Source organism: Xylocopa sonorina, chromosome 17 (genome assembly GCF_050948175.1).
Source record: "Xylocopa sonorina isolate GNS202 chromosome 17, iyXylSono1_principal, whole genome shotgun sequence".
Taxonomy (NCBI): Eukaryota; Metazoa; Arthropoda; class Insecta; order Hymenoptera; family Apidae; genus Xylocopa; species Xylocopa sonorina.
The window spans coordinates 4093144-4107290 of record NC_135209.1 but is presented as its reverse complement, the minus strand read 5'-3'; the positions used below and the strand labels follow the sequence as shown (position 1 = coordinate 4107290).

Here is a 14147-nt window from a genome sequence, read left to right as displayed (position 1 = left end):
AGAACGGACCTCGTTCTCGTCTAGGATCCTTCCTAGAGGCCTCGGCAGATCTGCGATTATAAATGTTCGCGTCCTGATTTCTCTCTGAACTAAGTAATTGCAGACAATTAAATTACAATACCACATTCATCGGCAATTATAGAAGAATTCTTTTTCTTCGTCATGGCGATTAAAAAGCCCACCTATCAGTCGTCTCCTTAAATTTTTATGTTTTCTGTTACAATAGTTACCTCAAGTCGAATCACGTAACAAAAATCTTATAACGTGTACGGCTATTGTCATTGCCAATATTCGCTTTAGGCGATAGAATGTTTGGCGAACGCCCCTGGGGCATTCACTTTCACTGATAATTCATTAAAGTTGCAAGGAAGTAGCCATTATTTTATTTTCATCATTCTGTAACACGCATAATAATCTCGTCCCATGCATTAATTAGCCATTTTGGTACTTAGAATCTCTTTGATACTTTATCAAATCTGAACTAAGATAGTTTAAAGATGTTGAAAGGAATAATGTAAGATATTAAATATATGAAGAATTAGTAGTCAGCTGTTAAAAATATTATTTCCGTCGAATTTCTGCATTCTACTTATGTTACTAGCCTTTTAAAATGTTGTCTTTTGAAATATCGCCTCAGGGTTGTTGAATGCTTGAAGCACGCATCGAGTACTAAATACAGTCGATCATACGTTGAATTTGAATGAGGTTGATGGTAAAAGAATTCCCATCTTTCCAATAAGATAATTAGCAACCCTGTCGTAATCATTCATTCCAGAATTTTACAATACAATGGAAACACTGCATTTGAAGTGAGTGAAACTAGTCGTGAGATCTAAAAACAATTAGTGGATTATCAAATATTACGTGATAATGTAATCGCATAGGTACATAGTACTAACAAGCTGAAAAGTAAATGACTTGTTATAAATAATTTTCAATGCAAATATTTGTTGCGTAACACATTCCCGTAACTAAAAGAGAAGGTTGCGAATGTGTAATTATTATCGTGCATGAGTTGGCCAATGATGATCTGAAAGAAAGGGCGTTGCTTTAATCTACGTTCTGAAAGGTTTTGAGCGACAAGTTGCGCAATGTATGAAGCCATACCTAAGAGAGTTATACGCTATAGCTCCAAATACTTTTACGTAAATCTTAATCTAATTTCCTTTTCTCACGATTACACCACATTCATCCAATATTTCTATTTTTTCTTCCTAAGTAAAAAAATAAGACATTGCTATGTAAAATATTTATTACAATTACGTAATTGATCGTCTTGGACGTAACTGGAGGTTGTATAATTTAAATAAACGATCGTAACTGTGGATGACGATAGGTGTAACGAAAAGCCTCGCGACTTTCAATGAATATTCATTCATGAACAGTGTAAAGAACTATTAATTAAAATCTGACGGGTTCATCGACATCAACGAAACGATTACTATTATTCTACGTAATTATTATTCTACGTAGTCATTTCAAGAAGCATAATAAACGTCCTCAACTGTAACCGCGCGCAGAAATTAATGCGTACCGAAATTAAGTTAAACGCGACAGGTGGTACACGTAATAGAGAAAGAGGCAGCAAGATGAAGATAAAGAATGAACCCTTTCGACTCGACATCGATAATCTGCGTATATCTTTGTCCTTCCTCGCCACAGGTATGGCCATACATGGTACCTGCCGCACTTGACCTATATCTTATTATGCTGGCAGCGTCCGGATGCAATGCGAAGCGTTTGTGAATAAGCCCGCCGGGTCTCTTCGAGGTTACCAAGGTTCACCACCACCATAAAGAAGTCCTTCCTTCCTGTAGCAATCGTCTCGACGTCCCGGCTTCCGCGACAGACGCAGACAAGGTCCAAGTAGCCGAGGAGTTCGCGTCGGTTTTCTAGCTTTACGTTCCTCCGTTACGTTTAACGCCATCGATTAAATATAACAGTTTCAAATGAAAATCACTTGACATTCGAGTAAAAATTCTGCTTCTCTTACGGTGAGTCGTTAATGTTAACATATCTATTTAGCTGTTGATAGGGTCGGTAATTCCATTGGACACATCAAGTAATAAGTTTTCCATCTCCTTATCTTGTTAAACTTATACTCATCGCTTCGGTTATCTATATTTTGGACGTAATAATTTGTTGCGTTAGCGGTCTTCTGTTACTTAATGTCCCTGTTACCTTTATATTAAAAACTTGTTATGTCATACTTTCATTTACAACTGAAAATGGTCAAACTTAGCATCAAGTAGTTGCCATTGTGCGTAGAAAGTGAGTTTTCCACCTGTCAACCCTTCGTGTGTCTGTACCTGTTTCTTCAAGTTCTGTATCTCACTCTTGACCGGTATTTAGGAAGGTCACGACCTCAGGGTAGGTTTGTCGTGAGATAGGTAGCCACGCATGCGCGACCCGCGGGCGAAAGTATTTAAGAAGAGACAGAGGTGCCTTCGGGAAGGCCATTCTTCCCCGAACTGTCACGAATCGCGCAAGTCTCTCACCTTCCTTCCCTTCCGAGGCAATCGAGCACGCGTTCCCAGCCAGAGCGGGAAGATTGGCTCTTTTAGTCTCTTCGTTATCCCTGTTCTACGATCGCCCCCTTTAACCCCCCATCAACCTCCTCTCTTTCCTCCTTCCCCACCTTTAAGATCATTTGTCCTCCCCATTTTCCCTCTCCAAGGACCACCAGTGTGCCATCGGTTTGCTTAATAGACATGCTGGCTTGTCTCTGCAGATTCAATTGGTCCCCGGACCAGTGACGGAAAGGAAGAGACTAACGCCGTCGAGCAGTCAAATTTATTTCGGACGAGAGGAGGAAAGACGCGCCGTGAAAGAATAATCGACGATTTCTTCGAAACAATTCAGATTCTTCAATCTGATCGCGTCGCTTTCGTTTCAATTATCGACACGTGACGTCGATCCTAAGAGACAAGTGTCTTCGGATAGATCGCATAGACCATGCGATGTTCATTTGATTGTACGAAAGCTTGGTCACTGAAATCAAGATTGGAGAACTGATTATATTTCCTGGATGACAGGTAACGATCGAGTATCTTCGATGGATTGAGTCACAGATTATACGTACGCGAAATTGAAATCTTCGTGTTTTCAATTAACGATTAGAGGACGATCGTTGCCTTCGAAGAGAAGCGGAAAGTGAAAACATGGATGAAGCAGACGTTCAGCAAGAATCGAGAGACCAAGTCGGCAACTTGGTCTTCTCGCCACCACCGATGAAGAAGTCTGACACAAGGGATAGTATTTCTTCCGTGGACAGCGACGTGAGCCTCTCCTTCGATCGAAGAGGTTCCAAGGGTGAAGAGGCTGATTTGTCGGACAGTGGAAGTTCCGACAATGAAAGAAAAACGACAAATACAACATTAGAGCAGAGAAAGAATTCTGATCTAGATTCGGGAGCGGACTCACCGGAGGAAAGTGTTGCAAAGGACTCGAACGATCTGAAAGAGAAAACGTCGACCGAAGTAAGTACAGCCAATCAAACGGACGATTTTGTTCCACCGAGCGATGAATTGTCCGAGAAGATATGCGGTCAAGTGGAGTTCTATTTCTCCGACGAGAACATCGTCAAAGACGCCTTCTTGTTGAAACACGTAAAACGGAACAAGGAAGGATACGTATCTCTGAAGCTTATCTCGAGCTTCAAAAGGGTTAAACACTTAAGCAGAGATTGGAGAGTTGTTGGAGCTGCTTTGGCAAAATCCAAGAAGCTTCAAGTGAATCCACAAGGCACGAAATTGCGCAGAGTCGATCCTTTGCCACCTTTTGATCAAACCACCCCGTCAAGAACGATTCTAGCCGCAAGACTTCCGGTAGAGAAGCTGTCGGTTGAATCTGTGGCTGAGATCTTCAGGCCGTGTGGAGAAATTGCTCTCATTAGAGTGCTCCGACCTGGCCATCCTGCACCAGCTGAGGTAACTGTTTTTTACATCTTCTGTTCACCTTCTTCTGAGAAGGTGATCGTAACGTGTATTTCGTTATTTGTCAGGTGCGTCAAGCAATCGCTAAAAGACCAGAGTTGGCATCGAGCGAGGAGTGCGCCATGGTCGAGTTCACGGATTCAGCGTCCGCTCGTACCGCCTTACAGATGACCTTGGGCGATGCCAAGGTGTTCGAACTGCAACAATCAAGCGACAAGAAGAGGAAACAACAACTGACAAAGAAAAGTGCCCTGACAAGATTGACTAAGGAGGAATCGTACAACTCGTCGAGTTGCCCCAGTGGATCTGAAGCCGAAGATGGTAAAGCCAGACATAAAAAACCCATTCATGGTTACTCAATGTATCACCCTTATCCGGGCCATACGTTTCAAGGTATAAGTTTAAACTAGTTGCTGTCCTTTCCCTCCGTGTACGCATTGTACATCTATCTATGTATCGAATATCGTTGTTGCAGGACCCCCATCACCAGACGCTTGGTTATCTCGACGACTCTCCGCCTGTTCAGTGTCAGGCTCGGAGAACGGTTTCATCCTTCGTCGCTTGTCTTCCTGTTCCGGATCAGGCTCCGGCTCGGAAACTGGAAGCTTCGGTAGACGTTACTCCGCTTGCTCTTCCGGTTCTGAAAATGGTTACTGTTACCCGGTTTTCCCGTCGAACTGTTACTACCAAGAGAATCGACGTTTCTCGTGCTGTTCGAGTTCCGGTTCGGAGTGCAACGGTACTTGTTATCATTCTAGTCGCCGCGGTTCCACGGAATACAGTCCATTCTTGAGGAGGTTGTCCGCTTGCAGTCGAGATTCCGGCTTCGACATGAGCACCAGAAGGTTATCCCTTTGTTCCTCCGGTTCCGAGCAGAACGGCTATTGTAGATCTAGAAGCAACAGTGGTATCGCGTTAACGCATTTACCGGAGAACATAACGAGAATGCCGTCTGGGCCGGATGGAACGCGTGGGTTTGGCCGGCCGACCAAAATAAATGCCATGTCAGTCCCCATGGAACCCACTTGTTAGATATTATCTACTAATAATGTGGTATCCGTTTTGATCTACTCGTGATTTCTCGTTCTATTCGTCGGATGACCAGCTCTGTTACTCGCGATAGCTGCAAATATCGTTTAACAACGTTTATACGAAAGATCTCTTGAGTACAATCAATACGTTTACTTACTTCAAGTAAAACAACATTATTATTAATAATGTACACTATGTTCGTTGATGTACAAGTTACTGGTTTGATAGATTCTGTTAGTTGTTAAATCTTGACGTAAAAATCAACTATATTATTTGAGTAATACAGACGACAGTTACGTATGTATTAACAAAAATGGTTATTTGAAATAATTTTTTATGTTTTACAAACAGTTAGCAAATTTAATAGTCTCTTTGAATTTAAAGATATTTACATGGCCCTGCATTCGTCTATCTCAGTTCCATATTATTTAATGGTAAGAGTTTTTAACGTTTAGACAAATGTAAATAGTAATACTTAAATGTAAATTGTGATAAGCGCCGATTCTACCATAAACACGTGTGAAAACTGTGTTAACCGTTACGTAAAAATGTTCGATAATGGGGTTCTGTGATATTGATGAAAATAATGTACAGACTTCAGAAATATAATTAGAATACACTTTTGTTAAACAAATCATCAATTCGTATATCGTATATTGATATAATAATTTTTCAATTGTGCCAAACTTGCATTGGGTTACGACCATTCTGTACGTTACCGAAACAGTTAGCCTAATTATGAATTAATTAAAACTTATACCTTCGATTTTGTGGTTTCCGGAAAATATTTGAAAGATTGGAATATTTACTTGGACAGAAGCAGATTATACGTTCTGAAAAAGAATTTACTCAATGAAATGTTTTGTAAAAGCAATATGGATATATAAACATAAATTTAACTTACTTAAGATAATTTAATTCCCCTTCACATAAACTACAATAGGCTTACGTGCATTTATCTACAGTATACTGCTAGAACAATAAGGCCTTCAGATGTATTTCTAAAACTTATATAAATATATGTATCTATACGCCAAATGATAAATGTAAAATTGACAAAAAATGATTAAATACTTATTCTATTTCATGTAAAATATTATATAAACAATCTTCCTACGTAACATTTAATATTAATCAGTTTACTGACGAGATACACATTCAAATAAAAAGCTAAACCATGAAACATGATGTACATAGTTAGTTACGTCCAGATAATTAATAAAACCGTACACGTACATTCACATGTCGAGGTTTCTCTTTTTTTTTTCTATTCGTTGTACATACATATTTATGTGAATTTTTGTGTATACTATAAATCGCTTGAGAATCATGTATACATCCCGATGTATACATCGGAAAATAAAGATTACGTCGACTGTTGTGAATGATCGTAAATTAGATAAGTAGTACGAACGTTACGAGTTCCCGTATTTTAGGCTACGTGGATCTCGAAAGACTTCACTCCGTTCCGTTGCACGGGGAACTTTAGTATTTATGACTGGCATAAGATGGTGAGGTTAAGATATGTTTACTTGTCAGATCTTACGAGGCAAAGGATGAAATCCACGGAAAGGCAATTTAAATAATATGGGAATGTGAACGTAAAAGAAGTGGACAATCCTAAGGAGGTATCATGTTTTTCCCTATCGGTTGGCCACGGGTTCTGAATACGACAGAACCGGAGAAGATTACTGCGGTTGTTTGCAATAGAGACAAAATACTTTTCGCTATTTTAACGACGGATGCTCTTACCATCTGGTATTGCAAGGTAAATATTATGAATTTAATCGTCTACAATGTTAAGTATCTTCTATATCATTTTACGTAAGAAAATACCATCCACTTGATGGTTTGATTTTATTTGTACTGAAATGTTTTTATCCCATTGATATTTTTGGAATTGTATGGTCTTTTGTAAAACATTTATTTTCCGTATATAGCCATGCGTGCCGATTGTATTTATCAGAAGAACTGCAGATTCTTTAAAGAAACACGGTGACAATATTTTGGTACAATGGAGACCAGATTCCAGTATGCTGGTTATCGCGGTATGTGATAAGTTAAACTAGAATTCAAGAAAATATATTATGATAATGATTTTTTTTTAGACGTCGGATAGTTACCTTCTATTTTATCGATTGCAAGATACTAGCCCAGAAGGAAGAGGTCTGTATGAGCAGAGAGATTCACCAGTTCCCAGCTTAAAAAGAGACAGTGCTGAACTTTTTATTAAGGAAGTTATTCCATCCTTAGTTTTAACATTTGTAAGTGAATAATATATAAAATTATTGGTATTTGAAAAAAAAATAAAATATTTTTTTCTTTAGGAAAAATCAGCTTGGATAGATGGTGGAATCAGTTCTATAGTTTGCATACGCGATGAACTTATGGTGGCTACGAAAACCAGTCACATAGTACGTCATAAATGGGATGGTACAGTGAATCGGGATTATTCTCTTGATTTAAGGAGAATACCATTTAGCGTAGATCAACAGATATCTACTGTAGCTGTACCACTTACTGAAAAGAATGTGTATGTTACCGATATTGAATACTCTCCCTTAGTTGGTGGATTTGCAATTGTACTCAACACTGGCAAAGCAGCATTTCTCACAGCACAGTCACTAAAATTTGATCCTAATGTATGTCAAGTATGTTATAAATTCACGAGAAAACAACTTATAACAGTGCTATCTCTTTTTTTTCAGCAAGTTCAAGGAATTTGGGCTAGGGATCTTGATGATGCAACTTGTGCAGCTGTAAATCATAAATATCGTCTCATTGCAATTGGAAGACAAAAGTATACCATTTTATACTTATAATTTCTGTTAGTGCATGGACTTATGTATCTTTATAATGTTTATTTTATTTTTAGCTCTGAAGGTGTAGTGTACTATGTTGATGAAACAACAGGAAGCCTGGAAATGTCACATACATTAAGTTTATCCTCAAAAGATTATCCAGGAAGACCAGGTCGTGTAAGATGTTTAAGGTGGACACCCGACAGTTGCGCCATTGTACTGGCTTGGGAAGGTGGTGGCCTAGCAATATGGAGCACATTTGGTGCCCTTTTACTTTGTACTTTAAAATGGGATTACGGTTTAAGAGTAGACTTAACTCATGATAATCCGTTGCATATTCATACAATGGTTGGTATGAATTCATTTATATTGATTGAATTCTTTAATTTTATTTCTTCTATATGTATGTATGTATATTTAGGAGTGGTCTGCAGAAGGTTATCAACTTTGGATGTTAAGAGAATCTCCAGGTCCTTCTTTAACTGAAGAAAATGAGAATGAAGGAACTAATTTAAAGTGTTCTTTAATACAGCTAGATTTTGTAAAAAGTCCATTGACCATTAATCCGTGTATGGTAAATAGATTTAATATAATTTTTAATATAGAATTACTATTTACTAACATTATTACTAATAAGGAATTTGTATACAGGGTCATCATGGACATTTGTATTTACAAGGTGAAGATAGATTATATTTAAATTTAGGTAGTGGAGTTTCCACAAATACTTCAACTTTTCATATTGGTAGTGAAATTCCTAATGATTCCATAACGCAGACACTCGCGGGTTGTAAGCAATGGCTAGTTGTTCCTATTCCTAGTGCATACAGTGGTGCTAATTGGCCAATCAGGGTATGTAATTTTATATGTTTCCCATTTAACATAAACTTATTTCTAACTAAATGCATTTCTAGTATACCGCTATCGATAATGAAGGTATGAGTATAGCTGTAGCTGGACGCACAGGGCTGGCTCATTATTCTTTACCGTCACGTAAATGGAAACTTTTTGGTAATGAAACTCAAGAACGAGATTTTATTGTAACCGGAGGATTATTGTGGCATCAGGGATTCTTGATAGCCAGTAGCTATTCAATATTAGATGATAAAGATGAAGTTAGAATATATCCACGTGACACACGTTTGGATAACAATTATGTTAGAACTGTTAGAATGCCATCACAGGTGTTACTGCTCAATACACTAAAAGACAGACTCTTAACGTTTTGTGCTAATGCACAAATTAGTATTTATGATATGGTAATAGAAAGCAATAATGGTAAGTAATAAATAACAGCAAAGGAACTATACGGATTGCATTTCAATAAAACTATGTCTTGGTTCTGCATTATTGTCTTAGATGCAGGGAGTATAGAGTTGACGAGATTGCAAACTGTAGATATCAGTGGACTTTGTGTTCATCCTGCTTGCGTTGTAAGTGCCACTTTAACTACGATACGTGCAGAAACGGCTGGAAGTCACCCACATCCTGAAAGTCTTTTGTTAAATGTATCTGGTCGTCTCCTTATGGTTCAACGAGAACACTGTACCGACAATCCAGAACTTGTATGTGAATAATATTTTTATGATCGATAATTAAAAAATTATTTTATTCTAATTTTATCGCACTTTATAGTTGTTTACGTGTAGTGCTCCAACAGTATTAGCTTCTTACGTTGAAAATGTTTGGGTACCCTGGAGATCGAGAAGAGACAAACCCCATTTAACGGAAGCTCTGTGGTTATTTTGCGGTGCACACGGCATGCGCGTTTGGCTTCCATTATTCCCGAGAAATCATCAAGAGAAAACGCATACCTTTATGAGCAAGAGAATAATGTTGCCTTTTCACCTACGTATCTATCCTTTAGCTATATTATTTGAGGATGCCATTTTATTGGGAGCAGAGAATGATACCGTACTTTTTACCTCGGATACTAACTCACCATTTTCGTTGCCATTCAGTTTATTAGAACTTACAGTAAGTATAGTATCATTAAGATAATATTATTTATTATTCAATTGAAAGTAAATTGTATTACGTCTCATTCATTTTCACATATTATTTTATTTTTAGAGTCAAGTGTATCTTCATCAAATATTACGGCAACTTATCCACCGTAATTTAGGGTATCATGCTTGGGAAATTGCTCGCTCGTGCTCCGCACTGCCATATTTTCCACATTCGTTAGAGCTTTTACTTCACGAGGTACTAGAAGAAGAAGCAACTAGTAAAGAACCAATCCCAGATGCTCAGTTGCCTTCTGTGGTGGAATTCATCCGTGAATTTCCAGGAGTGTGGGCTAGAGCAGTTGTACAGTGCGCTAGAAAGACTGAAATAGCACTCTGGCCTTATTTATTCTCTGTTGCTGGACCCCCGAAGAAACTGTTGCAAGATTGTTTACAACGTCAACAACTTGACACTGCTGCTAGTTACTTAATAATTTTACAAAATTTAGAACCTTCAACCGTTAGTCGACAACATGCCACCTTGTTGTTAGACGCTGCTTTAGAGCAAGGAAGATGGGAACTTTCCAAAGATCTCGTTCGTTTTCTCAGAGCAATTGGTAACGTATTGTCCCGGCTGCGTGAATCGTCCTGTATAGTACATAACTGAATACATATGTAAATCAGTTTCCATAATTTTCATATACTTTTTTTTTTTTTTTAATTAGATCCAAACGATGTGGAATCGCCAAGAACATCTTGGGGAGGGACATCAAAATTAGGGGGGCCTCCTCAAACCCCACCACTTTCACCTCACGAAGATGATTTATCTCTAGTGTTAGGAACCATGCAAGTTTCCAGAAGTCGAAGTTACAGTACCACAGTGACGCCCAAAGTACAATCTGATTCAGTAACCAAAGATATAGCACCATCTTCAATGCTAGAGAAAACTAGGAACGTAGTTATGAGACGAAAAAAATCTGTGCCTACAAGTACTGCTAAAATTGAAAAAGCTGAGAGCAAGTACGTCTCATTCACTTTCACTCGACAGAATGCTATAAAGAGTTAAAGACGGAGAGAGGTCTTTTGTAAAACGAAATATTTATTTTTTTTTTAGGGAGGGATCAGCTGAGGAATTTTTTATTGATGTAATACTACAGCGTCATGCTCGTAGACTACTATCAGCGAAACGTCTTGCAGATTTAGGCAGATTTGCCGCGAGATTAGATTTTTATTTGGTTACGTGGTTTGCTAGAGAACGTGACAGAGCAGCAAAAATAGATGATTATGTTGGAGCACTGAAAGCAGTACACGAAGATTTCTCATTTGCTTATCCTGTTCTGTCTCTTCCAACTTTACAAAAGTTTCGAAGATCCAGCCTCACCTCCCTACGTTCCATCAGTTTGGAAAGTCCAGAAGATGAACCATTAAATTCCAGTTTTGCTGTTGATTTGCCTGACAGTGGTTATACCAGTTTACCAAGCGGAAGACCACCATATACTGCATTGGTTTCCCCTGTTGCAAGTTTAGAAACGCAATTTCCTACTGCTGAAACTAAATTAACGACAAATATGTTGCATGGTATTTTTATTCTCTTGTAATATGAAAACTCGAAAATTTAAATTCAATTTATTGTAATTTGCGTAAATGTAGTTGTATTGTTTTAACGCAAAGATACTACATTTTTTATTGTTTCCTATTTTCAGATGCTAATAGCGTTCTTAGCGATACTAGCACCGTTTGGAGAGATGATACAGAATCCATCGTTGGAACTGGAGTTGGCACAGTATGCTGGGTCTCTCCAGATTCGGTGGAACAAACAGAAGTTCACGACGTTTCCCCTTGCGCGCCCATAAGTCGTGCAGAAGTACAACTTAGATATCTTTTGCAATTATTTTTAGAAGGTGGTTGCTTAGGATGGGCTGCTGTATTAGCAACTGTTTTACGCGATGCACCAGCCATGGCTAGAACTATCAGAGCAGCTCATGGCCCCATGCAAACCTTCGATTCTGTAGTTAACTTAAGAGACGGTCTCCTTACATTAACTAGATGGTTTCATTCTGAATGGTATGTATTGATTTAGGTTACTGGAAAAAGTAATGCCTCTAATGATAGAATTATAGTTGTCTGCATTGTAATCAACCCAATACAAAGAATTTTGATTTGTAAAGTAATAAGAAAAATTTCATTTACATTTTAGTTTGGGGTATAGACCATTTGTGTCAGGCATCCAAGGTCAAATTTCTTTACTAAATAGGCTAATTGTAACGAAACAACAACAAGAACAAGAACAAATACCAGAGAGTCCTGTACCTAGTCCGGCTCCATCTGCAGGTAGTAATCAACGAGGAAATTTATCACGGTCCAGGCATTCGTCTATTAGTCATACTTCAACAACTGCTCCATTAGAAGAAGAACGATTACATGAATTACCCCTTAATGTTGAAGATATGACTTTTCGCAGTAGTTACAATAACCTCAATAATATGGAAAATACCAGTTCACAATCTGCATGTGTAATCTCTTAAAATAATACCATCTGTTCAAGACTTCAGAAATACTGTATTGAATATATTCTAGTATTTGTAAGTAGGTACAAAGATATTTCAAAATGTTTTAGCTTTCTGTGAACTGTATTTAAAATGGGTTATATTAAAAACATCGACATAGGTTTGACTGACTAAAATTCATTGGCATCAGTTTTGACCAATAACAAGATTTCAAATGTGCCGATCATTTCTTTTACAAACATCATAAAATATAAAATTAGTTATTACATAATCAAATGTCTCTGAAATACAAATAGTACAGATCAAAAATACATAGACTGATACAATGTATGTAAAAACTATAAGTAGTTAATATTGATATTGGTAAATTCTAATCGATAAATTCAGTGTAACCTGTTTAAAGTATGGTCATTTGAAAATAGGTTTTGTCAAATCACTTTTTGGTACAAGATTTTTCTTAAAGTAATGTAAGATAAACGTAATGATCATTAAACCCAAAACTCTAAAGAATTAATTATGTGTATTATACAAAGAAACTCCAATAACTCTAATCATACAGATATTGATCAACTATTGTATAACAATTATCTTTAAGAATTTAATACGTCGGAGAATGATTCTATAAAATTAATATTTCCCGTTTTGTAAACATTTTTATGCCTGTAAATATGTTACTAATATGTCATAGAAAAGGTACTGTTGAAATATTTTTAGGGCTATTCTACTAATGTTTATGAGAAACAACAACGTTTGGAAATGCTACAAAACGTGACTGATACTACTTCTTCCTTTTTCGTAGACAATATGTAGAAGTAATTAATACGAGTGCAATTGGTGTTAGTAGATTGTAGACATAAATATGAAGGGAATAAAAACAGCAGACTTAAATATTTTATATATCCGCAATATCACATTGACTGAATTGCAGTTACCTTGTGAGGAAATAATTTGCATTTGTTATCAACACTTTATTACAATTAATATATACGCTTTACGTATTTTAGAAGACCGGTATACAATCTGATATCAACAGACTCTAATTTTGTTTGAGTGTATGTTGATTAAATAACATGACCGTCCTATATTCTACATTTCTTTCAGATGAACAAAAAATTTAATTTTTATATATTAAATTTATGAACAAATAACTATTCAAACTTAATGTTAATACTTTCACAAATAATAATTTCGCTATAGGCATTGATTTTCTATTCAGGAGTAGAATAGCAAGAAAAGATAAAATGGATATTGCTTAGGGAATTGTAAAAATGTGTGATACAAAGTTCTGAATGAATGAATTAAAAACTAATATTTCTATTGAAAGAGTACCATAAAATGTATAATGTATTTTCTTGATTTATGTATTAAACATTTATTTAAGAGCAATTCTAATACTCAAAATGAATTTTAATAGAAGGAAATAGTGCATTTACATAGTGTAAAGGCATTCAAATATAATAATTTTTAATAACTAATGCAGGGTTTAAAATATATATATATATATTCTATTGAATTTATTCATTTCTAATGATATAAGATTTTATGTAATTAAAGAATAAAATGATATTTCAATTTACAATTACATTGGTATATGTTGTTGGAAAATGGAAGTAGTTCTAGATTAATGTCTAGAAATGAATATATATATAATATGTAAAAAATATGTACATATACACGTAACATATTACATATATTTTAATTTTACTATTACATTGGTAAATATTCTTAAATAGCTGTGATATAAGACGTATATATGTATGTACATGTAGGGTACTTTATTCAAAATGCAATCCGCGCAATTTATTCACCACTACATATCATATTATATATATTATATATTATATTTGTTAGTATTACTTCTATTATGTTCAGTTTTTATTTCAGTTTTGTGCAAAATCAATAACATTGTAAGATTAAAATGCTATA

General features: G+C 36.4%; 2 protein-coding genes and 1 long non-coding RNA gene across 4 annotated transcripts; 2 read left to right on the top strand and 1 right to left on the bottom strand.

The window, feature by feature from the left end:
* Positions 1–16: 16 nt before the first annotated feature.
* LOC143431323 (uncharacterized) lies at positions 17–1907 on the bottom strand. Of its 2 annotated transcripts, none has more exons than XR_013102696.1 (4): positions 1696–1907; positions 590–832; positions 231–455; positions 17–193 (listed from the first exon to the last, which is right to left on the bottom strand). It is a non-coding gene; the product is annotated as an uncharacterized LOC143431323 (long non-coding RNA). The 2 variants fall into 2 exon arrangements; XR_013102697.1 differs by lacking the exon at positions 1696–1907 and adding an exon at positions 1108–1238.
* A 1061-nt stretch (positions 1908–2968) lies between these two features.
* Achl (La ribonucleoprotein translational regulator Achilles) lies at positions 2969–5203 on the top strand. The gene is made up of 3 exons (XM_076907776.1): positions 2969–3929; positions 4004–4328; positions 4411–5203. Exons 1-3 carry the CDS (start codon positions 3162–3164, stop codon positions 4965–4967), a joined length of 1650 nt encoding a protein of 549 aa, XP_076763891.1. The 5' UTR covers positions 2969–3161; the 3' UTR covers positions 4968–5203.
* Positions 5204–6306: 1103 nt separating this feature from the next.
* Positions 6307–12399, top strand: Rich (guanine nucleotide exchange factor subunit Rich). The gene is made up of 16 exons (XM_076907634.1): positions 6307–6735; positions 6908–7015; positions 7076–7231; positions 7295–7609; positions 7676–7767; positions 7843–8116; positions 8190–8342; positions 8420–8620; positions 8683–9046; positions 9128–9333; positions 9404–9745; positions 9842–10331; positions 10440–10734; positions 10829–11292; positions 11418–11778; positions 11912–12399. The coding sequence occupies exons 1-16, from the start codon at positions 6601–6603 to the stop codon at positions 12237–12239; spliced, it is 4284 nt and encodes a 1427-aa protein (XP_076763749.1). The 5' UTR covers positions 6307–6600; the 3' UTR covers positions 12240–12399.
* The last annotated feature ends 1748 nt before the right edge of the window (positions 12400–14147 follow it).